The sequence below is a fragment of the Chiloscyllium punctatum genome, chromosome 26 (assembly GCF_047496795.1).
Source record: "Chiloscyllium punctatum isolate Juve2018m chromosome 26, sChiPun1.3, whole genome shotgun sequence".
Classification (NCBI taxonomy): domain Eukaryota; kingdom Metazoa; phylum Chordata; class Chondrichthyes; order Orectolobiformes; family Hemiscylliidae; genus Chiloscyllium; species Chiloscyllium punctatum.
This window is the reverse complement of record NC_092764.1, coordinates 59,768,013-59,795,925: the sequence shown is the minus strand read 5'-3', so window position 1 is coordinate 59,795,925 and position 27,913 is coordinate 59,768,013. Positions and strand designations below refer to the sequence as shown.

At 40.3% G+C, this 27,913-nt stretch overlaps 1 protein-coding gene across 1 annotated transcript in view; it reads left to right on the top strand.

The window, feature by feature from the left end:
• The window catches only part of pla2g15 (phospholipase A2, group XV), a 43,164-nt gene extending 18,767 nt beyond the window's left edge, over window positions 1-24,397 (top strand). Inside the window, exons 2-6 of the mRNA XM_072547512.1 lie at window positions 695-851; window positions 11,459-11,577; window positions 17,501-17,599; window positions 19,859-20,083; window positions 20,675-24,397. Coding sequence (XP_072403613.1) covers window positions 695-851; window positions 11,459-11,577; window positions 17,501-17,599; window positions 19,859-20,083; window positions 20,675-21,195 — 1,121 coding nt within the window. The 3' untranslated portion in view covers window positions 21,196-24,397. The remainder of the gene's footprint in view (window positions 1-694; window positions 852-11,458; window positions 11,578-17,500; window positions 17,600-19,858; window positions 20,084-20,674) is intronic.
• The last annotated feature ends 3,516 nt before the right edge of the window (window positions 24,398-27,913 follow it).

The window sequence follows — 27,913 nt, the reverse complement described above, 5'->3', positions numbered from 1 at the left end:
CGGATTGAGAACAATTGGCAGCTTGCCTTTCCTGAGGGGCACTAATGAAAAAGGTTGGGTTTTACAAAGATCTGAAAGTTTTATGATTACTTGAGCTTTTAATTTCTAATTTAAAATATAATACTTACAAATGGAATTCAAATACCACAGACCAGTTTATACTGTCAGCCCTTCTGGTTTCCTTGTCACTGAATTGATGCATCTTGACCATAGAGAGACAGACACCGACATACATATACACAGGTGAATGCAGGAGCGCACATGCATGCACACACACATCCGTCCATCCCTCCCTCCCTAGAGCAGTATTTATTGCCCATCCCTATTTTCCCAGATGGCAGTACAGAAGTAACCATATTGTTGTGGCTTTGGAGTCACATGTAGGCTAGACCAAGTAAGAAGGCATGGAGGGCATTAATGAGCCAAATGAGTTTTTTACAATAATTGACTGACAGTAAGTAATTGCCATCAATCTATCTTCCAGATATTTTAAAAATTGAATTGAATTCCCCAGCTACCTTTTGCGGGATTTGAAGTCATCGCCTCAGAATTTTAGCCTGGGGTTCTGGACTGCTAGTGACATTACTGCCTCCCACAGCCAGGAACTGTGATCCTTTTTTGTTTCGTGTGTATGCAGATGTGACTGCTGATTTGTTTCCTAGTTGTAATTTTGTATTTGTTTTGGAATTGACAGTTCCAGGTGACCTGGGGAACCAGCTGGAGGCGAAGCTGAACAAACCTAGTGTAGTGCACTACATGTGCACCAAGAAAACAGATGATTACTTCACCCTGTGGCTGAATCTGGAGCTGCTCCTACCCCTGGTCATTGACTGCTGGATTGACAACATCAGGTATGGTACAAGGTCATGCACCACCTGGTCAGAGAGAAACAAAATGACCTTTTTATGGTCAATGACCTTTGGTCAAAATTGGAAACTGTTAGAGATGTAACCAGTTTTAAACAAGTGTAGAGGCAGCCAGGGGTGAGGGTTTATGATGGGTCACAAGGCAGAGTCAGAGTTGGTCACCATGGAAACAGATCCTTCAGTTCAACTCGTACTTGCCAGTCAAACATCCCAATCTGACTGAGTCCCATTCGCCAGTAGCTGGCCCATATCCCTCTCAACCTTTACTCTTCTTATATCCATCCAGGTGCCTTTTAAATGTTGGAATTTTACCAACCTCCACCACTTCCTCTGGCAGCTCATTCCATACACTAACCACTCTCTCTGCATGAAAAAGTTGCCCCTTAGGTCCCTTTTCCCCTCTCACCTTAAAACTTATGCCCTCTCTAGATTTTGCCTTCCACCTGAGGAAAAAGATCTTGTCTATTCATCGTAGTCATGCCCCTCATGATTTTATTAAATTTTTGTAAGGTCACCCCTCAGCATCTGATGCTCCAGGGAAAAAAAGCTCTTGCCTATTCAGCCTCTCACTATAACCCCAACTCTCCAGTCCTGGCAGCATCCTTGCTAATCCCTCCTTCCAGAATTATACGCAGTCTTCTAAAAGTAGCCTCAATGATGTCCTCTACAGCATAACATGACATCTCACCTCTTATGACCAATGAAGGCAAGCATGTCAAATGCTACCTTCACCATCCTGTCTGCCTGCGACTCCACTTTCAAGGAACTATGCAACTGCACCCCTAGGTCTCTTTGTTCGGCAACACTCTCCAGGGCACTGCCATTAACTGTTTAGTCCTGCCCTGGTTTGCGGGTGTGATAAAATGATGGTGCTGGGTAAAAAGAGATGGTAGTGGGACAAATAATGGATCGCAGAAGCGCAAGTGGAAAATAGCAGAATTGTCAATAACTCCTGTGGTTCGACATTACTAGATCAGAGATTACACTTTGAAATAGTTGAATTCTGTGTTCATTTTTTGAAGGCTGTAAGATGCCCATCGAGAAGGTGCTGGACCTCCAACTTCATTGGAACAGCGTTGGAGGTGGAGCACAAGGAGGTCAGAGCGGAATCAGGCTACCGAATTAAAATGACCAATGTGCTGAAACTCTGGCTCATTGCAACTGGACAGAGATGTTTCCTGTGTTCACAGTATATTCATTTCAAGCAAATGTGTGAAAGATCTTTTCTTGATTTGAGAACTGGCTGATGTTTTGGTCTTTTTTTCCTGTCCAGTCGCGTTGCTGAGCATTGCTGGTGAGATGGCCAAGCATCTGTAGGAAACCACTTTGTGAACAGAACTATTCATAATCATCTCGCTATCTCCTTCATGGAAGACGCAATCTCATGCTTCATCAGGATGTTTTCGTGTTAAAGTTATAAGCTATGCAATTGTACCATCACCACAGTTTCAGATTAAATTTAGTTATTGTTTCTATTTCAAATGGGCAAGTACTCTTACTGCTCTTTCAGCACGGCCATTCTGAGTCTAGAAAACTTAATTTATTTCAGACATCTTCAGTGTCTCCCTGAAGCCAACAAAGTGAAGTTGGGCATATTTAGGTGGATTCAGCTGCAGCTTCTTAAATAAGGTCCAGGTGAAACTCTGCTCATGTCAGGTATATGAAATGGATCTCACTGCAGAGCTTTGCTCACAAATCTTTGAGGAAGTATGTTAACTTGCTTGGTTCTGTGCCTCCCTTTCCTTGCAAGCTATCTATGGTTTGACCCTGTAAAGTCATTTTCACAAATGGTTTCTGTTAACAGTGACTTCTGAGTTAGTCTAAACTGCAGTCTTTTACTCCAGACTCTACTTACTATCCCAAGCACTCTCTCTTTTTACAAAGTTTATATCTGTGTGTTTGAGATATTAACCTGAATAATGTAACAATACATTTCTGTCCTGACTTTTGTTTTTTGAACATCAATTGCAGCTCTGGTTTATGCTTGTTAGTGAGTTCGTTTGTGCCAATCAGATCAAATCCTGTTGGATTTGATTCTGTGTACTTTTTCTCTCGGGAAATGAGCCTTTATATTGCTGTAAACGACCCTTTTTTTTATAATCTCTTCTTTTTGCAAAGGAAACATGGCAACCAGTTTGTGCACAGCAATTGTTCACTAGCACCAATGTGACAATTATTAGAACATCTGATGTTGTTCACTGATATTCCACTGATGTTGGTTCATGGAATCTCTCTGCAATGTGGAAGCAGCCAGTTGGTCCATTGAGTCCACACTGACCCTCCAAAGAGCATCCCACCCAGACCCCACACCCCTACAGTATCCTTGTGACCCTGCATTTCCCATGGCTGTGGAAGGAAACTGGAGCATTCAGAGGAAACCTACGCATACATGGGACAAAGGTGCAAACTCCACACAGATAGTTGTCCAAGGATGGAATCGAGCTCAGGTCCCTGTGAGGCAGCAGTGCTAACCACGGAGCCATTGTGCTGCCCCCAAGGTTGAGAGAGAAATTGCGTCGGACCCTGCAGCACTTGTTTTTCAGTCACCCTGCATTCGAAAGACCAAATTAGCTGAAAGTGCAAAGCTTGTAAGCAACAACTGGAGTCCCTATATCAAACAGACCTCTGCTGTTGTAAATATTTAATAGTAAATGGTGTCAAGTTACTGGGCCAGAGTTCTGGACCTACATTATAGATATGGTTGCAAAGTGTGTCCATGATTCAAATGCAACCTGAAATAAACAGCTAGAGGGACAAATCAGGAATAGTGGGAAATGAACATACCTCGGCTATTGATCTTCATTTTGAAATTTACTACTTGGGTTAGACCAGTGTCCCTCATTGATCAATTCTAGCTTTATCTTTTAGGAACCATAAAAGCAGCTCCAAAGAAAATCACCTGTATTTATTGAAAAGTTTTCATTTGGAAAAATGCATTGGCAATTTTCCAGTGAATGACACAACCAGCTTTCTGTTCCTCATTTAGTGAAGGTCCATTTCCTCGATGATCACCAGATATTTTGTAGAAAATAGTTCTCGTTGGTCTGTGGGAAAATTCTGCGCCTACAGAAACTAGAATGAAGGATGATTCTGCAACAGAAAAACCTAGATGTGAAAGTGCTCTCTAATGCTATATTTGTTGCTGCAACATTCATGAATGAATTAGATTGAGCAAGGAGTGACCTTAAAACATTCTCTTCTGCTGTAGCTCCTGACTATTTAATGACTAGCTAATGTCTCTAGGGTCTTTAAGCCAAAGTTAGTACTTTAATTACGCACAGGATGAATATAACAACCTTGTAGATTATGCCAGTATAAAGATATTACAGAAGCAGGTTTATTGATCAACAGAGCTGTCTTGTAAAACTCATGTGATTTGTCATATCACTGGTCTTGTGATTCTGTAACATGCCTCTTCTGGAGAGGAAAAAAAAACAAATTTGAACATGTTCATAGAATTAGGAATAGAATTAGGTTTTAATGTCACGTGTACTCAATATAGGTATACAAAGTACAGTGAAACGTGTGCAAAAGTCTCCCTTCCTGGCGCTGTCTTGGATACCAAAGTACTAAGGAACAAAATCTTTAAGAGGCCATTGTTTGTACAGTAAATCCAAAGTTCATATCATTTAAAATGATATATAAATATTAATCGAAGAACTTTCCTGTTTGATCAGTTCTGAATCATACATGTAGAAGTTCTTAGGTTGGATCATAAGTTTCTGCCTTTTTTAAAATGTGACCATGCTAAGCAGCCTGTATGTTCCTGGATCAGTGCAGGTAGGTCAGGAGTCAACATACCCCACTTTTAATAACACCACAACTTTTAATAAAGCAAACTCTCATTTGTTTCCCATAGTATTTTACAGACAGTGAGCAGTTATCTGACAGTTTACTGATTTGTGTTTATTCAATTCTATTTACAATTGGTCAGATAATGAAACAGCCGGTGTCTACGTATAGCAAGGCCAAACAGCATCCAGACTTGAACTGTTAAATGACAAGTAACATGACAGCGTATAATCAACACCCTTTAATATTCACTTGCATTTCTATCATTAGATATCGCAGCATCTACATCCTAAAGGCCAGTAACAACCAGAAATTGAATGGGACTTAGTCATAGAGTCATCCCTTCAGTCCAACTAGCCATGCCAACCATGTTCCCAAGCTAAACTAGTCTAGCTGCCTGCATTTGACCCATATCCCTCTAAATCTTTCCCATTCTTATCCAAATGTCTTTTTAAATGTAACTGTATCTGCATCTACAACCTCCTCTGCAGTTCATGCCACTCACAAAACACTTCCTATCTTTTTAAAAAAACATTAAGGGCCAAGTCTGGGGGAAAAAACCCTCCACCACCACCCTCTGTTTTCAAAACGTCAGTATTTGTTTCCCTGAGTTCTCTAGCCTCCATATCTGTCTTCGCAATAAAAACTGATTTGCTACACAAATGCAGTGGCTACAAGAGCAGGTCAGAGGCTAGGGATCCTGCGGTGAGTTACTCTCGCCTTCTGACTTCCTGAAGTCTGTCCACCATTTAGGTCAGGAGTGTAATGGAATATTCCCCACATGCCTGTGCACCAACACTCTAATTGAGACCATTCGGGACAAAGGGGCCCACTTGATTCTTGATCTACCCAATCACATTAGGCATTCACTCCCTCGTGCCACTGCTGCACAGTAACAACAGGTGTGTGTCATCTACAAGGTGCACAGCAGAAATTCACCAAAGATCTTTAGTGCCTTCCAGCCCCATAACCATGTGAAATAAGAGGCAACAGATGCTTGGGAACTCCAACTTGGAAATATATCATTGCTGGTCCAAAATCCTGGAACTCCCTTCCCTAACAATAGTGTTCACCATTTGAAGAAGTCTGCTCCCCTTCAATACCTTTGAGGGAAATTTGGGATGGGTGTTAAATGCTTGTCTTGCCAGAGACACCCATATCCTGTTAGTGAATTAATTAATAAAAATAGACTTTGGGAACGATCAAATATCTGACAGGATAGAGGGGTGCTTGAAATAGAAGTTGACTGGGAGATGGGAGATGGTGGTGGGGGGGGGGGGGGGTTGAGTGAAAGCAATTCCAGAGTGTGGAACGTGTGTAGCTCTCGTGAAGTGCTGCGAGAGGTTTGGGTGAAATGGTTTAACTGTTTTTTGTGAGTGTGTGTGAAGAATAAAGGAACATTTAAGGCAGAGCTGTGGGAAGAGAGCAGTATCGAATTTAGATGGATGCACAAAAAGCTGGGTCACATTTAGACCTAGCTGCAATCTATTATCATTCAAGATTCTGGGATAAGCACAAATTCACTGAATTATTCTGCACCACATTGTGATGGACTTATATTGACTTCCAGCAAAATAACAGCTACTGGGTCACGCTGCTGCTACCTTAGATCCAATGAGGTTAAGACCACCTACAGTGCCAGACTGCATCGCTGAAAAGCAGTTATATTCAGAAGAATCTAAGAGGGAACTGATGGAAATTTTAATCTACTCATAATGGGCAAGACAGTAACTGTTTCTTGTGATGGAAGAAACGGTTTCTGAGGAAGTCCGATCCTCTGTGCTTCGCACTAAAAAGACACATTGAGACACTTGGAGGGGAATCCCTTACTTCAATTTCCCCATTCTGAATCTTTTTACTGACTGATTTGCTCCCAGTTAGTTATCTAATCAGAGCAGATGTTTGTGGTGGAGTTTTCTGAGGAACAGACTGCTAACTCATTTTGTCAACACAGTACCATTTTCCCACTGTTAGGGTATTTTTACTTCAACATGAGTAATGAGTGATCCACATTGACAATTGTAGGTCAGGTTTTGAAAGTTGATATGCATGAGATCCAAAGACATGACCATCAGGAACTGTTCTCTGTCCACTACAGAGCTGAGAGACTCTTCAGAACCTGCAGAATGTGCCAATCACATGTACTCATATAGCTTGTTAAATTATTTTGTTTGAGGTCAATATAAACTCATCACAATGTGGTGCAGACTAATTTGTGCTCATTCTAGAATCTTTAGTGGGAATAGATTGCAGCCAGGTTTAAATATTTTGGGGGAATTCCCAAGTCTGGCATTCATCGATTTCCCCAGATAAATCTGTTAAACCAGTGGAAAGGGCCAATGTCAAAACCGAGTGTACACAATACAGGTTCATAGCTGTGGAGAAGATGGATTTGAGTGTCCGAGAGCACAAACATCTGAACGCTCACAATAAAGCAAATGTTGAGTTCGGATGAACAAATACAAAACAAACCTTGTACAAGTCCCTGACTGAGCTTTAACTGGGAAAGAGTGGCCACCTTCTTTGGTCCTTTTGAATTGGTGGCTGATACAGAAGTCTTGGAAACTAATTTTACTACTTTTCCTCTGTGTGGGTGTCAAAGTGGTCTGAATAATTTCTTTTCACAAAGTCTGGAACTTATGCATTAACTTACTATACTGTTCCAATTTTAACACCAAATCAATTGGATTACAAGTTTCTCCATTGCACAATAAATCAGGAGGTTATAACTTCTGTTTCATTTTGTATCTGCATTCATTTAAACCCAACTTAATATCAATTACTTTAAATGGCTGTTTATCAATGGTCCTCTTGCCTATGTCGTCACCTCATCCTGTCCTGGCTTCAGACCTTGAGATCAACAGAGGTTTATTCATAATTAATAAATACATTCTTTTCCTTTTTGCCCTGGTTTGGTGCACCACTCATTTCTAGATTAGATCCCTTTTTGAATTATAGTGAAGAGTTGGAGTGTTCTGTAGAAATACAGGTATCCCCCGCTTTTTGAAAGTTCGCCGTATGCCACTTCGCTTTAACGTACCTGTTTTTGCTTATCAAAAGAAATCTGAAGAAGATTTTCACTTTTACTAGAGAAGTAATTGCTTCTTCGCTTTACGCCATTTTGGCTTACAAAAGGTTTCATAGGAACGCTCTACTTTCGGATCGTGGGGCAAACCTGTACTTGTATCCTTCTGTGTAAACATTCTCTCCTGTAATGTCATTTACTGAGAGGATGGGATTTTGAATATAACATATCATTACTGAATATAACAACAATTTGTTCTACATCACCAGCATTCCATAACAACCTGGCATTTCAGAGAAGTTTAAACAAGGAATCTTTTGAAGTGAGTTACACACATTGCTGGAATTTGAACCAGGATCTCCTGTTTACTGCACAGGTGCTTTAACCACCTAAGCCATGGTGCTGGGAAGCAGCTGCTTTCTTACTAGTACTAATCTAGAATTACGTTTTTAAAAACAATTACACAACAACAGGTTAGTCCAACTGATTTATTTGAAAGTATAAGCTTTCGGAACACTGCTCCTCTGTCAGGGAGTTAGTGGGGCAGGATCATAAGACACAGAATTTATAGTAAAAGTTCAAAGTGTCATACAACTGATGCAAAGTATTGAACAAACCTATAAGTCTTTAATCACTTGGAATGGGGATGCAGGGTTTGAATCATTAATATGTAAATCTCAGAACTTCTTTCAAATCACAGTCCCAAGATGACTTAAGGTTTTATTTTTTAAAACATGACATCTCTGCTCAGACAATGCGTTAACGGTGTAAAGTTAGAGTCTGTCTGTATCCCAACCTTGAGTTAGACTGTTTCTATTTCCAAAGCAGGACTTTATGAAATGTCACATGGACTGACTGCAAGGATTTTGTACTTTTTGAACAAAATAGAACGAATTTGCAAATATAAATCTGCAAATTCATCCCATTGACTTGTGTGTGTGCGAGTATGACGAGATATATGTGTGAGTGTGTGTGTGTGAGAGAGAGGGTCTGTGTGAGTGTGATCGTGAGTATATGTGCTTGTGTGTAAGTATATAGTGTAGTGGGATCACCTGTAGTGTGACATGAACCCAAGATCCTAGTTGAGGTCCTCCTCATGGTTACCGAACTTGGCTATCAGCCTCTGCTCGGCCATTTTGCATACCACAAAGTCTGCCTTGGAGGATGGTCATCCAAAGATCCAAGGCCAAATGTCCTCGACTGCTGAAGTGTTCCCCGACTGGGCGGGAACATCCCTGTCTGGCATTTGTTGCATGGTGTCCGTTCATCAGTTGTAGCATCTGCCTGGTCTCACCAATATACCCTGCCTCTGGGCATCCTTTCCTATAGCGTATGAGATAGAAAACATGTATGAGTACCTGCTCATGTACGTGGTGGGTGGTGTCCCCATGTACATGTTGACATTCTTGACACATTTTGCAGTAGTTGCCATGACAGTGTTGGATAGTGTTGTGGTCGATGTTGTCCTGAAGATTTGGCAGTTGTTTGAAGGCATGGAGTGGAGGCTTAGGGAAGATCTTGGCGAGATGCTCATCCTCATTGATAATGTGTTGCAGGCAGTGAAGAACATGGCATAGTTTCTCCGCTCCCAGGAAGTACTGGACAATGAAGGGTAACCCAATTGGTTGCATCCTATGCCTCTCTCCTGAGGAGGTCATTACGGTTTCTCACTGTGGCATGTTGGAACTGGCAATTGATGAGTTGAGCATCATATCCTGTTCCTCGGCACCTTCATGTGTCTGTCATGTTCCTTCTCATCTGAACAGATCCTGTGTATGTGTAGAGTTTGGCTGTAGGGAATGGCTGTTTTAAATATGTTTAGGGTGGCAGCTAGAGAAGTGTAGCATTATGCGGTTATCCATGGGCTTGCTGTAAAGTAAGGTGCTGAGGTGCCCATCCTTGATGGAGATGCATATGCCCAAGAATGAGACTGATTCAAAAGAGTAGTCCATGGTAAGTCTGATGGTGGGATGGAACTGTGTTGATATCACTGTGCAGTTGTTTCAGTGACTCCTCTCCATGGGTGCAGAGGAAGAAGATGTCAATATATTTAGTATATAGTGCTATTTGGAGAACTTTGTGCGTGAAACTGTTAGCATATTGGGATGCAAATTTAGTCCTCAATTCCATTTGTAACTTTTTAAAATAAAACATTGTTATCTTGAGGCTGTGGCTTTGAAAGAAATTCTGGGATTTGCATATTAATCACTTGAAACCTGCATCCCCATTTTAAGTGATTAAAGACTTAACAGCAATGTAAGCTTGTTCAATGTTTTGCATCTGTTGTATGACACTTTGATCTTTTATTATAAATTCTGTGTCCTATGATCCTGCCCCACTAGCTACCTGACAAAGGAGCAGCGCTCCAAAAGCCTGTTGGACTATAATCTGGTGTTGTGTGATTTTTAACTTTATCCACTCCAGTCTCCTCCACATCATATTCTAGAATTCTAATACTGGAATTGTTGTTTTATCACCATTTGAATAAACAGTCGTCCTCCTCAATAACATGTTATGCAAGATCTTTCTTTCTAGATGTAAGATTTTCATTCATAAAATTTTTTGGATATGGAGTGATTCAGAGCTTTTGTGATAAAGGATGAGCAGATGATATGAATCCAGTTGAAGCAAACTCTGCATCAATTGAGATTGAAGGTGACTTTCAGATGGGGATGACTGACAGATGGGTGATCCGACTTGTTGTTTGCCATGCACTGATAACCAAGTGGCTTCAAGTACAATCTTGTCTGAAATAAGAGACAAGATGCTCTCATGAAACTTATCAACGTCAGCTGCAATACTGTTGACAGGCTTTCAGTTATTGCTTTGGGAAAAGAGTGAACTTTGCTTTGGTAATCTAATGTGTGTGCACAGGACTGAAGGCCTCTGCAAACTTTAGAATTGAGCAGAAGGCAATGGCATGGAGTGAGAGAGCAATTGGGAGGACCTGCTGGGGTCTAATAATACTTTCTTAATTTTGTTTTTTGCAACTTCACCAGAATTTGTTCCCCATTCCTAATTTCCCTTTAATTATCTCAGGCACTTTAGAGGGTAAGTTGAGCACCAACTACGTTGCTGAGTCTAGAGTTCCATGTAGGCCAGACCAGGTAACCTTTAGGTTTTGATTCGTAAAGGACATTAATGCTTTGGATGGGTTTTCTCAATTATTTACAATAACCATGAAAATAGCTTTATAATTCCAGCCTTATTAATTGAGTTTAAACTCCACTGGTTGCAACATTTAAATCCATCTCCCAGCCCAATAGCCTGAGTCTCTGGATTAGTCCAGTGACTTTACCATAAAACATCCCCCTCCCCATACATAGTGGTTATGTTACTGGATTTGTAACCCAGAGACAAGAGTTAAAATCCCACTATGAAGGCTGGAGAATTTCAATTCAGCTAATTACATTTCAGATTAAGTGATTTAACAATTACGACTATGAAACTAGGACCTTCAATTTCACTTGATGCAGAGGTCACTTCAATTGGTTTCATGTCATCTGTTTATCCTTTATTATGAAAGTAATCGACATAAAAACCCTTCTGATTGACGCGTCCTTTTTTAAGTTGTCCTTACCCAACCTGTATGCCCTCTGAACTGGCTTTGCAAGTCACCCGGTTGTATTCGGGAAGATAGTTCATCGCCACCTTTGAAGATGGACAGTAAATGCTGGTTTTACCAGTAATGTTTGCATTTATAGAATGATTTGAACAAGAACTAGCAGGAACTGAATTCAATTATATTCTTGTAATTTCTTCTTTTGTTTTGAAGGTTGATTTACAACACGACAACTAAGACCACACAAACACCACCTGGAGTTGATGTGCGAATCCCTGGATTTGGTAAAACCTACCCCCTGGAATTCCTGGATCCTAGCAAAAGGACTGTTGGTCAGTTTTAACAAGATAAATGTGATATTTCGGGTGTAAATCTTTAAAGACAACCTCTAGTGGTTTAAAGTTATTTATCTGGAGCTGACTGACAAAGTACTTGGTTTGTTGAATTTGGACTGCAATGACGTAAAATACACTGTTGTGCTAAGTGTCTTTTCTTGAGCTTCTAGTTTTCTTGGTAGACCATTAGATCTGATGCCTTGATAATGCATCAGGAAATCTAAAGGACAGTATCCGTCACTGACAATAAAGGTGGCCATTTTTTGGCAGCATATTAACGAAGCTCTCCTGCATATTAAGGTCACATTTTCATTTGCAAGAAGTAAATGTTACCTTGGGTAATTAAACCAGTGTATTTGACATGAACAAAAACAGTGCAAGTGTCAACAAATTCTTAACATGGAGCAAGAATTTGTTTTGGAGACTATACCTTTGAAACTTTCTAATAGCTTTTCAGGTTCTCTTTAACTAGTGCTGCTTTAAAAAGACCTGTGTGACACCATTCTTCAGTGTTTGTAGTGTTGGCTACGGTGGACCATGAAATGATTCCACACAGTTCTAGTTTATTTTAGGGTCTTTTGGATTTAAAATGGAGAACTGGAAGCAAGATTCAGAGCTGGAGTGATAATGACCAGGAAAGTCAAGTGTGAAGCTGAGGGAAAAGAACCAAAGGGCAGGGGAATCCAAGGGACAAGTGTGCAGACTACAGCTTGCCCAATAAGTAAATGCCTTAACATGCTGTCACAGAGCCATTAAAACAAGTTACAAATCACATAACACCAGGTTATAGTCCAACAGATTTAACTGGAAGCACTAGCTTTCAGATTGCCGTTCCTTCATCAAGTGGTTGTGGAGTGCACAATTGACAATTGACTGCATTTGGGATCAGATTGTTGAGGAGAAAGCAAAGTCAAGCATTGTCTTCAGGCTGAGACTTCAAAGTAACTCTATTGTACATTGATCACTATATACAAGAATATTTAATATTATAGATATTACCAGGCTCTTACTTATAATTACATTAGGAAGGGACTAAATCTGTCTGTGTGTGTTCATGTCTATGTTATAGTGTGGTCTGGTGCACAGTACCAGATATCCCTTCTCATATAGATATTTTTAAATCAAACTGGTATTATGCATGTCTAGAACAGATAGGGCACTCTGACTACATCACAAGAGCTCCTTTTCTTCTAGTGTTTCCTAACTCTATCTACTACGTCTGTTTAGGATCTGTTTGCTGACACCAACATATCACACAGAGGTGCACAATGTCAAACAGATTTGTGAACAATAAAAGAAAAACTGCACTTTGTTTCACCCTAAATGTATATCACCACTAAACACCATTATCCTTATTTGTTAAACTTGTACATTTAATTGGCATTTGTGACTGACACACCGCCAGTTATTACCAAGTGAGAACGTTATTATGCCGATTTTAGAAGTTAAATAAAAGTTGTATTTTATTTTACACTCTGACTGATATACTCTTCATTAAAATAGCATTAAAAATGACAATTAATAGTGATGTGTATTTACATTTGAGACCCATTGCTGCTAATACATGTGCTCCTTCGTGTCAGCAAGTGCAGCTGCCCAGTCATACACAGCGATGTGATATCGCAACGATGCTCCACGTTCCTAATGCCTTTTAACACAACACACTAAGCTTTAGTGTTTATCTTTGAAGTAATCTATGTGGAACTTTTGTGCCCCTCTGAGAGGGTAAATAGAGCCTTTGTTTAAAGTCTTATCTGAAACAAAGCACCTCTGACATGTAGCAGTCCCTCAGTACTGAACCAGAGTGGCAGTGAAGATTGTTTTAATATCTAGTGTATCATTTGGACCAGGACCTACAGCCTGAGAGGTAACCGTTGAGCCAAGGCTGTCATCAGAAACAAAGTTGGTAGGAATAGAATCCAGAGCTGAAAATGTGTTGCTGGAAAAGCGCAGCAGGTCAGGCAGCATCCAAGGAGCAGGAGAATCGATGTTTCGGGCATGAGCCCTTCTTCAGTAAAGCCCTTCTGAAGAAGGGCTCATGCCCGAAACGTCGATTCTCCTGCTCCTTGGATGCTGCCTGACCTGCTGCGCTTTTCCAGCAACACATTTTCAGCTCTGATCTCCAGCATCTGCAGTCCTCACTTTCTCCAGGAATAGCATCGAGTCAATCAGAACAAAGATGTAAGTATCAGCAAATCAGGATAGAAAGCAGCTGACCCGAATGGAATAATGGTGACCGACTTGAGAAGGGAAGAGCCGAGAGGGACCACATGAAATAATCCACTGAGTTAGTAAGTAGGCACCTATTGTAGGCACAAAGGCAGAAGCTTTGCTGTAATTGTAGAATGCCAACGTCATTGATTGACCTAGTTATACACAGTTTAAAAAGGCATTCTTGTTTATCCACATCACATGGTCATATTTCATTCAGATTTGTTTTCTGCATGTACTTCATGTTTTAAACATGTTTGTCTTAGCCAGTGATGAATATTTCCTAAACAGATTCTGTGTGATTTACTTAGGATATCTTTGCTATTATAGATTCTCCTTCCTTCAGCTACCCTCGACTCTGGAGATCCTCCCTAAACCTTGCCAGCTCTTTTACCTTTTTGCCTCTCCTTCAAGATAGTTCTTAAGACCAAGCTATTGATCACCTGTTCTAATATATCCTATATGTCCATTTGCAAATCAGTCAAGTATTTTTTTCCAGATCACTCACTGCCCCATTACACACATTCCTTCTGTGCATGCCTGGTGTGTCACAGCTGTGAAAGCAGTCATGAGATTGTGACGAACAAAGGTTTTTGTGGCTGTGTCCCAAAGCTCCATCAAGCCACACATTAACATTGGGAAGACAGCGGGCCCTGGGGGTAATTCCTGTCAAAATGCATTACAGGCTTGATTTCCAGTGGAATTAGACAGAACAAGAGCAGCTTGAGAAAGTCTTTGTGTGGAATCTCTCTCAGTGCAGGAAGAGGCCAGTCAGTCCATTGTGTTTATTCCAATTGTTTTGAAATAGCTTTTTGTTTGACTAAATTTATTTTAAGTCAAGGATTTGTTTCATTTTTGAAAATGGTTGAATCTGCTTCTATTACCCTTTCAGGAAGTGTCTTCCAGATCCACATCAAGATCTTTTCCCCTCCTTCTTTTCCCTCCTCGCTTTTTTTTGACATTTATTTTAAATCTCTGTCCTCTCGGTCGTCAGTTATCCTGCCACTGAAAATATTTTTTTTTGTCATCTGTCCCATCAGAACGCCTCATAGTTTTGAATACAACAAATCTTGCAGACGATGGGTTGGGGTGGGATTAGTGCCAAAATTGAGAGAGTTGTCTCAGACTAGTCAAGCAACAGGCTGACATAATCATATCTTACAGACAATGTCCAAGAATGACCATCACCATTACCATCCCTGGGTAGGTCCTATCCCACCAGAAGTGGCAGCACAGTAGTGTACACTCAGGAGGGAGTTGTTGTGAGAGTCCTCAATATTGATTACAGACAACATGAAGTCTTGTGGTTTCAGGATAAACAGGCAAGGAAACCTCCTGATTACCACGTACCATCCTTCCTCAGCTAATGAATTGCTGCTCTTCCATGTTTAACAACACAGGGACTGAGGGTGGCAAAAGTGCAGAATGTATTCTGGGTGGTGGATTTTCAATATCCACCACCCAAGAGTGGCTCAGACCAATACTACTGATCAAGTTGGTCGTGTCCGAAAGGACATACCTGCAGCAGACCCTGTCCAGCAGCTGGTGAGGAAACCAACAAAAGGGGAAAGATATTTGCCCTCGTCTTTACCAACCTGCTGGTGCATCTGTCCATGACAGTATCGCTAAGAGTGACCACCACTCAATTCTACAAGACCAAAAGATGTAAGAGCAGAATTAAGTCATTTGGCCCATCAAGTCTATTCCACCATTCAATAGAATCTGTTACGTTTCTCAATCCCATTCTCCTGTCTTCTCCCTGTAACCCTTTATCCCCTTTCTAATCACGAACCTATCTATCTCTGTCTTAAATACACTCAATGACTTGGCCTCCACAGCCCTCTGTGGCAATGACTTCCACAGTTTAACATCCACTGTCTGAAGAAATTCCTCCTCCTCTGAGTTCTGAAAGGTCATCCCTTCATTTGAGGCTGTGCCCTCAAGTCCTAGTCTCTCCTATTACTGGAAACATCTTCTCCATGTCCACTCTCTCTGGGCCTCTCCATATTCTGAAAGTTTCAATGAGATCCCCCTCATTTTTTTGAAACTCCAAATACAGACCCTTAACCGCTATTCGTGTGACAAGACCTTCATCCCCAGGATCATTCTTTAAACCTACTCTGAACCCCTTCCAATGCCAGCACATCCTTCTTTAAATAAGTGTCCTAAAACTACTCTCAATATTCCAAACGTGCTCTGACCCAGAGCCTTATGCAGTCTCAGCATTTCATCCCAGCTGTTGTATTCTAGCCCTCTCGAAATGAATGCTAATATTGAATTTGCCTTCCTAACTGAATCTGCATGTTAACCTTGAGAATCCTGAACTAGGACTTTTAAGTCCCTTTGTACTTCAGATTATTGAAGCCTTTCCCTGTTTAGAAAATAGTCTGTCTCTTTTTCTTCCTACTGAAGTTCCTAACCTCACACCTTGCCGTTGTATTCCATCTGCCACTTGATTTCCCACTCCCCTAGCCTGTCCAAGTCCTTTGGCAGCCTCCCTCTTCCTCAATACTCCATCTCTCCATCTATCTTTGTGTCATCTGCAAATGTGGCAAAAATACCCTCCATTCCTTCATCCAGATTGTTACCATACCAAATGAATAGCTGTGGTCCCAACACTGACCATTGCAGAACTCCACTGGAGGCGATCAGATCCTTTGGTCCAACTCGTCCATGCCAACCATCCTAAATTAATCTAGTCCCATTTGCCTGCACTTGGTCCATATCCCTCTAAACCCTTCCTATTCATGTACCCATCCAGATGCCTTTTAAATGTTGTAATTGTACCAGCCTCCACCACTTTCTGTGGCAGCTCATTCCATACACGGACCATCTTTTGCATGAAAAAGTTGCCCCTTAGGTCCCTTTTAAATCTTTCCCTTCTCAGCCAAAACTTATGACCTCTAATTCTGGATTCTTTCTCCCACCCCCACCCACCCCATAAAAATGCAAACATTTTATGTTTGACCCATTAATCAAACTGCACCAAATTACCACCTGAATAACATCAAAAAATTCCTTGATGTATTTATTTATATACAATTCCACACTGTGAGGCTGCCTGCTTATATTAATTATTGGCAGATTAAGTTCAAAGAAATGGAAATTATTTTGAGCAGCAACACACTTAAAATTTGACTGCAAAATGAGTTGCATTTTGCACTCAAGGTGCCATTTTGAGGGACACCGAAGTTACTGCACTGTGGGTTCTGCTGTTAAAATTGCATACCAAGCAGCTTTATTCTTCCTATAGATAAGGGAGGGGTAAAGTATAGATGTCACTGATCTCTACTGTTTCATCTTCAATTCTGTCATTAGCAGTGTGTATCTTCAGCAAGGTCTTCACAATGAGGATACCTTCAACCCACTAGCTCCCATGAAATAATCCTGGTCAATTTTCTGCATTCCACGATTGACTTCACATCTTATGTATGTACAAATTAGGAGCAGGAATATGCCCCTCGACCCTTAAACTCCCAATGACCTTTCACCCCCTTGTCAATATCTATCCCTTCCTTAAAAATATTCAAAGATTCTTCGCCCTTGTGCCAAAATAAATTCCCTTTATCTCTCTCTCAATCTCTGTCATCTCAAGTTTTGTTTTGTTTTGGTGATGAATCCAGTTAAAGGCTGCAGAAATGTACTGGAGTTACTACAGAACTGAGGACAGATGTTGCTTAACTGTCACTGTCTCTTTCTTGTTTTACAGGGATTTACTTCTATACTCTGGTGAAGTCTATGGTGGAATGGGGTTATTTGAGAGATGAAGATGTCCGAGGTGCTCCCTACGATTGGCGCCGGGCACCCAGTAAGTGAAGAAGTGTGCATCGCAGGCTGTAGGGTTTTAGAAGGAGAAGTGCATCCTCCCTCTGGTAAATTCCTGGCTAGTTGGGTGGAGGTAACCAGGAATGTGCTTCAGAACAAAATAGTTTATTATGATTGATTTTATTATTTTTTAAAGGTGCAAACATTTAAAATAAATCAAACATTTAAAGGGCAGCATGTTGGCTCAGTGGTTAGCACTGCTGCCTCACAGCACCAGGGTCCCAGGTTCGATTGTAGCCTTGAGTGACTGTCTGTCTGTGTGGAGTTTGCACATTCTCCCCATGTCGGTGTGGGTTTCCTCTGGGTGCTCCACTTTTCTCCCACAATCCAAAGATGTGCCGGTCAGGTGAATTGGCCATGCTAAATTGCCCATAGTGTTAGATGCATTAGTCAGAGGGAGATGGGTCTGGGTGGGTTACTGTTCGGAAGGTCGGTGTGGACTGGTTGGGCCGAAGGGCCTGTTTCCACACTGTAGGGAATCTAATCTAATCAAACTGTAAAACCTTTTCCATTGTGTCATAGGTGAAGGGCAGCATTCTGTCCAAACCACCAATGAGATCAAGAGAGTTTGGCAATGTTCTTTCTATAGGTGTTTTTAGACATAGGGCAGATTTTTAATCTCTTTTTAGAAAGAGCAGGAGATTAATTCTGGACTTCAAACATGTATTTTCAGAGGGAAAATCAGGTGACATTGAGTACTGCTTCATTTTAGTGGTGCCTGTTTGACCCTTTTTTCTGCTTTTCTTTTGCCCTCTCTCCAGCCTGTGTAGTGACAGCCCTGGCAGTGTATTCACCAGTCTCGGTATCAGGGAGGAATTCCTACGTCCATCTCGCAATTTGAGAAAAATCAAGGGAACCTCCCCAGTCAGCAACACTGCTCTGCCTTTATTTTGAAATCTGTAAAGATATGTAATTGGTACATTAGCAGCTGACATGTTTCCAATCATAATTCCTCTTAATTCCACTTCCCCCCTCCACCCCAGTCACTGCAACTGAAATCCATTTTGCCATCGATAAATTCTGCTTTGCACTTGTCTTGCTTGACTCTTCTTTCTCCTTCCATAAATCAGCAATGTTCAAAATTCAGCCATTCATTAAATTCTACATATTGGCAGACAGGTAAAGTCCTCCTCTACAAGGACTTGTGTACTTCAAAGCTTGCTGCCTGCACTAAGCCTGGTGTGCTTTGTGGTCTTTCAACACTGATGTTTTCTGCATACCCTCCCAACTTCCCTCCACCATTGTTGAAAGGCACTTTTAAATCTTTTCAAAATATTTCTCTTGTTGATCAGGTTTGTGATACCTTTCTATCTCCCACATTACCTCAACATAATGCGGTGAAGAAGGCATATGGCGTACTGGCTTTTATTGGTAGAGGAATTGAGTTCCGGAGTCCTGCGGTCATGTTGCAGTTGTATAAGATTCTGGTGCGGCCGCATCTGGAGTATTGTGTGCAGTTTTGGTCACCATACTATAGGAAGGATGTGGAGGCACTGGAACGGGTGCAGAAGAGGTTTACCAGGATGTTGCCTGGTATGGTAGGAAGATCGTATGAGGAAAGGCTGAGGCACTTGGGGCTGTTTTCATTGGAGAAAAGAAGGTTTAAGGGTAACTTGATGGAGGTGTACAAGATGATTAGGGGTTTAGATAGGGTTGACCATGAGAACCTTTTTCCACATATGGAGTCAGCTATTACGAGGGGGCATAGCTTTAAATTAAGGGGTGGTAGGTATAGGACAGATGTTAGGGGTAGGTTCTTTACTCAGTGAGTTGTGAGTTCATGGAATGCCCTGCCAGTAGCAGTGATGGACTCTCCCTCTTTATGGGCATTTAAACAAGCATTGGATAGGCATATGGAGGATAGTGGGCTAGTGTAGGTTAGGTGGGCTTGGATCGGCGCAACATCGAGGGCCAAAGGGCCTGTACTGCGCTGTATTTTTCTATGTTCTATATTGTTGCTTCTATCAATTTGTTCACTTCTGTCCCCGCACTAAGGTACCAACTGGGTGTGCTTTATTAATAATTAAATATTGTTATGCATTTGTCTTGATGTATTTTTATAGACTGGTGGAGCTAATATAGTTTTTTTTTAATGTTTACACATCATTACGATATTAAAATGAAATAAAACAATTATTTTTGAGAGAATATTTCTGAAGTCAATTTTGTTGGAAGGCCTGAGAAAAAGGTCAGCTTGTTTTCAAACAGCGCAGTACATTCTCTCTTCTGTTTTAATCCCCAGATGAAAATGGCCCATTTTTTAAAGAGCTGCAGAAGATGATTGAATCCATGTATGAACAGTATGGTAGCCCTGTTGTCCTGATTGCACACAGCATGGGAAACCTCTACACACTTTACTTCCTCAACCATCAGCCCCAGGAATGGAAAGACAAGTATATTAAATGTTATATTGCACTGGGGGCTCCTTGGGGAGGTGTGTCGAAGACTTTGCGAGTGCTGGCTACAGGTAGGTCATGAGATCAGTCATCCAGAAAAATGAAAGTGTCCTGTGGCGATCCTCGTTGTTAGCATTATGAATCAAGTGTGTTAGCAGGAGTCTTAATTTCATTTGTGGTCAGACTAAAATATTATATATTGGGGTGTACGATGGTTACTAAGTGGCAGTGGATGGTTGAGGCAGAGTCAACTGTATCCAGAAAGAAAAGGTAAGCATTTTATTCAGAAGATGGAAGGGTAGTGGGACTGGTTTTGAATTATTCTAACTAATGGCTAACACTCATCAGGGAGGGTGGGGGGATGAATTCTTTGTTAAAAACTTCCTTAGTTTTACTTTTATTTTTAAGAAGGATTTCAATTTATTCCCCCATAAGACGACATTATTTTCAGCACCTTTCTTCAGAGTGTTTCAAATGTGGTCCAGGCAATATTCTGAACAGGTTGACGCAAATGTCACTAATGGATAGAAGGAGAAAGGAAATAAAGGAGATGGGAGAAATTCTTTATGGAACTTAATGCTGTCATAGGCCATTTGACCCACAGTCTTATTTCTGTGCTGTAAATGTCCAAAACTGCTAAAGCACTTTGCTTAACTTCACAGGAGACAATGATCGAATTCCTGTCATCAGCCCACTGAAGATCCGTGAACAGCAACGGACTGCTGTCTCCACAAACTGGCTACTTCCTTACAACAATACCTGGTCGGTGGACACAATTTTTGTCACCACACCAACACACAATTATACAATGAAGGACTATCAGAAATTCTACCAGGACATCAACTTTAAAGATGGCTGGCTCATGCGGCAAAACACTGAATCACTGGTGTACAACTTGACTGCCCCAGGGGTAACAATACACTGCTTGTATGGAACTGGAATACAAACACCTGAGTCCTTTCATTATGATGTTTTCCCTGACCAGGAGCCCAAAGTGCACTATGGTGATGGTGATGGCACAGTCAACCTAGTGAGTGCTCTTCGGTGCCAAAACTGGAAAGGGAAACAGAAAGGCAAAATCCATATGAAGGAATTGCGTTCCAATGAACATATTGATATGCTGTCCAACCTCACCACAATATCCTACATCAAAAAAGTGCTATTTAATCTGCCTCTGTTTTGAATTCTTCTGACTGAGAGAAAGGTCCCTTTTTATTTTTATAGTTGCGCCATGTTTTCCTGGTGATCTGAGGCACAGCATTGTCTATGAATACTGTCTAATGTATCTGTTTCAAACAATGTTTGATATCTGGCTTTAATAGAGCATAAGCTTTGTAAAAATAAAACTAAATTTCCTCCTGTAAGGGTCTATAGGAGTAGTGAAACTAACTCTCACGTCACTCCAGAACAGTGCATGTATAAATCAGATAGTTGCAAAGTGAGCTGTTTTCCACATTTCCGAGGTTAATGGTGTTCATTTTGGGACCTCTTTACAGTTTTGACAGTGTTAGCTGGGAAGGTAGGAGTTGAAAGTAGGCCCTTGACCTTGTTCCGCCACATATGTTGGACTGTGGTTGATCTGTATTTTAACTGAAGTTGGGTAGTCAACATATGAAGTAATAAGGGGGCTCTTGTGGCAGACACTAATGTCTCTACCTATGGGCGTAGGTCACTACCTAAGTCCCACCTATCATGGAGGTATGCCATACCTTGGATGCACGTTATTAACAATAGATTGTTTTAAATATAAAGTAACAAGTCCCATTTGAACCAAAAGTTGTATACCACGATAGAGCCTCTGTGGGTTGTCTTGAGGCAATGTAGTTTGAGAAGTGAAACAGGAGCAGAGGCTGTTTATTCTTTCCAAACATTTAGGGATTAGATCAGACCATGCCCATCACTTCCTGGGAAATGGATTTAGCCACAGCCCTAATAGACAGATGCTTTTGCTGAACCCTTTAACCAAATAGGATGCCTGAAGATAAACCTCACCCTTGTCTGCTTCTGAAAGGACAATGGTTCTTCAATTGTTTTCATTATAAGTCTCTTTTTCAAATGGCAGAACCACCCCACAATGTGTTGTATATAAGGAGGGTTTATAGAAAGGCTAGTTTTTGTTTCTTTTATCAGCAAGCCCATCTATCATTGTGTAAAGATCCCAAGCACTCTTCCTGAGCCATTTTAGTATCCACCTCATGAACTAATAAGCACAGTTTGATTAATTGAAGAATTACATTAGTGTGCTTTTCTGAAGGTAGAATTAAGGTGCATTAACAAGAAGTGTAAAGGATCTGTACTGATGAGGGTTATCATTGAAATGACCAGGAACAATATGCTGATTTAAGTACAAAAGCATGGATATGACAGACATTCAGTCCACTAAGGTACATTCCTCGAGTATGCAAAGCTCTTCTCTTTTTAACATCCAAATGGCAGTTTACATATCCTACCCCCATTATTTGACACATTGTTATTGACTAGCCTGGTACTGACTGTCTTCCTAATTTTGAATCTGCTTTTTACTACTTTTGAATGCTCATTTTCTGGACCTGTTTTGAGTTGACACTTCAAATGGAGGGGAAAATGATCTCTTTTCCCACAGCTGAAGTCTCTCTTTTTTTGTTGTGGACAGCTGCACTAAACGATTCTGATATAATTATTTGACCTTTTTCGAGCCTCTGGTTAGAATTGTTTAACTTTTGACTTCCAGTGAAGAATATTAGAGTACTGTTGTGCAATATTTTGATAATTTAATTGTGTCTGTCTCTGTGCCTTATCTTACTTGTGGCTTTTGTCAGAGCTGGTGAGGCCTAACACTTCAATTTCCTCTTCTCTGCCCCAATTTTGAATGCCCTACCTTTTATGAAGTTTCTCTCCTAAACCATGTTGTAACCTTTCCAAGCTTATTGAATTAAGAAGTTGTCCTTTTTCCCTTTTCCTTATTCCATTCCCATGCTGATAACTTGACTCCTTCTGGTTCAGGAATCTGTTTAAAGTTGTAACACAATTTTCTTATGCCAACAGTCTAAATAATTAAAGCTCCTTGGGTTTATCCTCCAGATTAGAGATGGGACTTTAGGAAGAAAGGGATACATTTTACAATCTAACATCAGAAAAATGGTGCGTAGATTTAGAAAAATAACTTGATTAACTTATCTGTAAACAGAACCTAAAATAAGACAAAGTTATATTTGTGGAACAGTGTGAAAGAATCAGTTGCTGTGTTTGTATTTGGCCAGGATGGATAGTTAGTATCAACCAAAGCTTTCTTTCCCTTGCCCCCACCATCTCTCCTAGATTTGAGAAGAGAGTTACCACCGATTGTCCAACAGGTGGGGATCAAGGCTTCAATTTTGTTAGCTTCTTTGCTCCTTTTTTAAAAAGAGTAGTCATTTAGGCGCAAAGAAGCTACGTGCCTGGATTGTAAGAGCTGAAGGCAGGATGGAGTTAGGGGATATGGTTGCTTTTATAATAAAATAAGCCTTTAGTGTCCTGTTTACATTTTCAAAGGTTTTTGGACATTTCTGATTTTGATTGTTTGTTTTAAATGTTGGGCGTTGACAATTTCCTTGGTCTAAGTATAACATTCAAATGGTATATTTTAATATATAGTACTATTGTAAATGTGGCATATTCCAAATATTGGGTCAGTGAATTTGACCAGTTATTATTTATGGATATGAATATTTTCTTAATTGTTATATTTTTGATAAGTGGCACATTCCTCATGGTGCCAAGTCTGGATGCAGCCATTATGCAAGCTGCTACAGATATTTTAAAAAAGAATTTCCACAATTGCTTGCAATTGGTCCCTTGTGATGAAATTCCTGAAGTCTTCAAGATTGCACCACAATAATCCTGATAATCAAAGGAAAATCTCAACTGTAACTTTCAGCGACCTGTTTATCAGGGATAGTGCTTCTATTGTAGATCAGCCCCAGCAGCACTCAATTCCTCCTCCTAGCCATTCCTGATAGAGGCTACTTGGGAAATGCCTGAGACGCATCAATCAGTACAATCTTTTGAGTGCCTCATGAATGAGCAGAGACTTGTGGCAAATGGCTAGCTTGCCCCACCCTCTTCCAATCCCACCTCAACAAATGGTGTATAGTTTGAGAGGGTGAGGTGGAAATATCAAATATTCATTACTTTGAGACACAGAGTCCATGGTGAGCTTAATGTCTCAGTCTGAGTGGTTGGTAACTATTGTGTATTAAGGGTGTTGCCCACACCTCTACAGTTACATACCCAGTTGCTGCCAATATGCTTGTTAAACTTAATGTCTCACTGATAAATGCCAAGATTGCTTCACTAAACCACTGTCTGTTTCTACTAAGAGTGTTATATTTTTCACTGGATAATAAACTTGATTTCAACACCGAGAACTGTGTCCATGTACGTGTATCTGAGTTTCATCTTCTGTCTTGCTGCCACAGTCATCGACATTAGTACCTGGTTCCTGAAGGTGCCCATGTGCACAATACGAAGTGGACACTGGCAATGGTAATCACGGCTTGTTGCAGGAGGTTCTGCTAGAGCTCAGCTACTGCAGAAATTTTTATCCATGCTTTTATGAACAACAATCTTAATTATTTGAATGCTGAGGCTGTCCATTCATTCTGTACCCTCCAAAAACTTGCTCATCTAAAACTTTGCTGCTTGGTGTCTGACTCATAGCAAGGTCTGCTTCTTCTGTGCTTGCTGACCCACATAGGCATTCACTTCCAAAACACCTCTTTATTAATGCTCATTCTCATGTTAAAATCCATCTGTGGCCTTGTCCCAGTCTCAACTCCTTCAGCCCTAAAAATCCTCCAAACTACTTTCCTACTCACTATTGGTGGTTATACTACAGCTTTTGAGATTTTAATATTGGATATTTATTTTCTAAGCTTTACAACTCTGTTCCTTTACAAATTCTCTTTCAATGGAATTCTAGGGCTTGTTACAGTCATCCATCTCAATATTCAAAAATCATCTTTGATTCAATATTAACTTGTTTGATTACAGAACTGTAGTATTTTTGGATTTTATATATCTTTATCAGTTAAAAATAACAATTCATTGGATAGGTAGAAAGGTCTATTGTACATTGTCTATTTATGAATAATCTCACTGAAATCCAGGAAATTGTGGTTTTTCATTATTCCAGTATATCATATACAGTTTTTCTTACTAATCTCCCTACAATTTCACTTCTGCTTTTCTGTTCCTCTTCATCAAAGTGCAAAATGCTCAATACCATTTGTGACTCCTCAGATACTGAAGCAGTTCATGTTCAAAGCAACATTTAGGCAGTATTCAGGCTTCGACTAACTCGTGGCAAGTAACATTTGCAACACACAAATGCCAGGCAATGACTATCTCCAAAAGAGACTGTTAATGGCAGTAGTTAGACATTCAATGGTGTTATCATCACTGAATCCCCCAATAACAACCACCTTCAAGTATCAGTGACCAGAAAGTCAACCGGGCTCACCAAGTAAACAGAGAGGTCAGAGGCTAGGAATATCATGGTGAGTAACTCAGCTTATCCACCATCTACAGGGCACAAGTCAGGAGTATGATGGAATACTTCCACATACCTGGATAAGTACAGCTTCAACAATACTCAAGAAACTACACAATCCAGCACAAAGCAGCCCGCTTGCTCAACAATACAAAACATCCACTCTCTCCATCACTAACGCTCAGTAGCAGCAGTGTTTACTATTCACAAGATACACTGCAGAAACTCAAAATACCCTTGGACAGCACCTTCCAGACTGGTGACCATTTCTATCCCGAAGAACAAGGGCAGCAGATAAATGGGAAACACCATGCAAGTTCCTCTCCATGCCACTCACCATCCTGACTTGGAAATTATATTGCCGTTCCTCAATTGTTGCTGGGTCAAAATCCTGGAATTCCCTCACTATCCAAATCATGGTCAACCTACAGCATGTGAACTGCAGCAGCTCAATGGCAATGAGGGAAGGATAATAAATGCTGGTCAGCCAACAACATCCATGTCCCACAAGAGAATTTTAAAAAATGTAAAAGTTCATCAAGATATTCCACTAATATTAACAGCAGAGATACATTAATACTGTACATGTAATTACCTAGATTTGCTATGCTCATGTTTGAAGATGACACAATCCTGCCTTGCTAACAATCTGAGCATTCACACTCACTTCCCCATAATGTCCTAACTGTTGCTTGCAAAAGCTGAAAACAACATCCTTCCTTCCCATCTGTTTTAAAGAGAGATATTAAGAATTATTTCTGCTCTTTGAATTAAGCTGGTCTAATCATCTCAGTATAAAATACCCCGAAAGTTTCCAGAAACCTAAGAAAGTGGCATTATAAATTGACAACACAATGAAAAATAAATAACTAAGTTTTCTTTGAGATTTTTACTTTTTTAGCCAATATTTTAATTAAAATAAAATTCTCAAACTCTGAATCTATTCATTTTGAGTTCTCCCTGCAATATTTAATTTAATGGCCTCAATAGTATTCCTCTTTCCTTCTCGATGTCATATTCCATTGACGACAGGAAGTCAAAAATGCACTGTTTTATTTGAAATCTTATCATTCTGTGTACAACAGATTGGTATTCATGACCCAGATATTCTAAATGACCAGATAAACACTGGAGCAGTGGACACGGAGTTGTGGAATCCTAGACACAACAAACTCTGTAGGAATTCTGCAGGAATTTGAAGATTCTGATGGCCAAACCCCCACCTGGAATTCTCCAAAAACCCCAAAATGATGGAGAACTAAGAGGATTCTGCCTTATATTTGGTTAACAATCACCTCGACAATTCAAAACCTTGTCTTACTCCTGGTAAATCTCCCTACATTGCTTGTGCACTTTAACGAGTGATCAACATCAGTCTCTTTCTTGATCCATCACCTTTAAATGTAAACCCCTACATGCTTTTGACAAGCCTATAACTTCCTCATTCCAAGAAGATGACACGTCACCTGTCCATACTAAATATCAAGCAGATTTGGCCAATCCATTGAAATACAGTGACAACCTATTGCCTTGATCTGTACCTGCAAATTTTGGAACACTGCTTCCTTTTCAACTTCAGAAATTTTGAAATGAGAAACAATTTTAGAGTCAGAGTTATACAGCACGGAAACAATCTTTTGGTTTTCTATTTAAGATCGTCCTTTTCCTATGGACTTCAGAAGGTTTATCTAATGCAACTACCTTGGGGTAGTTATCCTATTACAATAGATATCAGAGTTCGGACAAATGGTGAAGCCATCTACCTTGCTTTCACATAGTAGGACTTCAAACTGCTCTTGGCAATTCAGTTAAATAAAACCTTTCCTTTCCACAAGTTACCAGAAGAATTGCTTGCACTTTTACATGCAATCCAACATTGAGTATTCAAATCAGTTTTGAAGGATAGACACTGCACTCAATGTTAACTATTTTCCAGCATTCGCAGATCTTTGTTTGATTATAGACTCCAATGATTTCCTGGGTGTTACAACATTGAGTAGGATTGCAAAAACAATAATCTCTTCAGTAAATGGGCCCTAACTTTGCATCCCCTTCCATTAGTATTTAGAAGGCAAAATTGATCATTTCTTGAAACTCACACTGAGATTAAGGTTGAGATCTTGTATTCATGAGGGAATGGCACAAAGCATACAGCAATTTGTATCAATCATGAACTCTCAATACATCTTCCTTGTCATAAAATAAACTAAACTTGTTGGTTTTTTGGCAGGAAATTTTAACGCTTGTGTTATGCAGTAATCAAATCCAGGTTTCAAGAAAACCATCAAAATAGCCTACATATTCTTCTAGTTATATCTACAAACAAATATACACAAAAACATGACTGCAATCCTCAAACCTTAATGCTCTGCAGGCTTCAATCCAAAACATT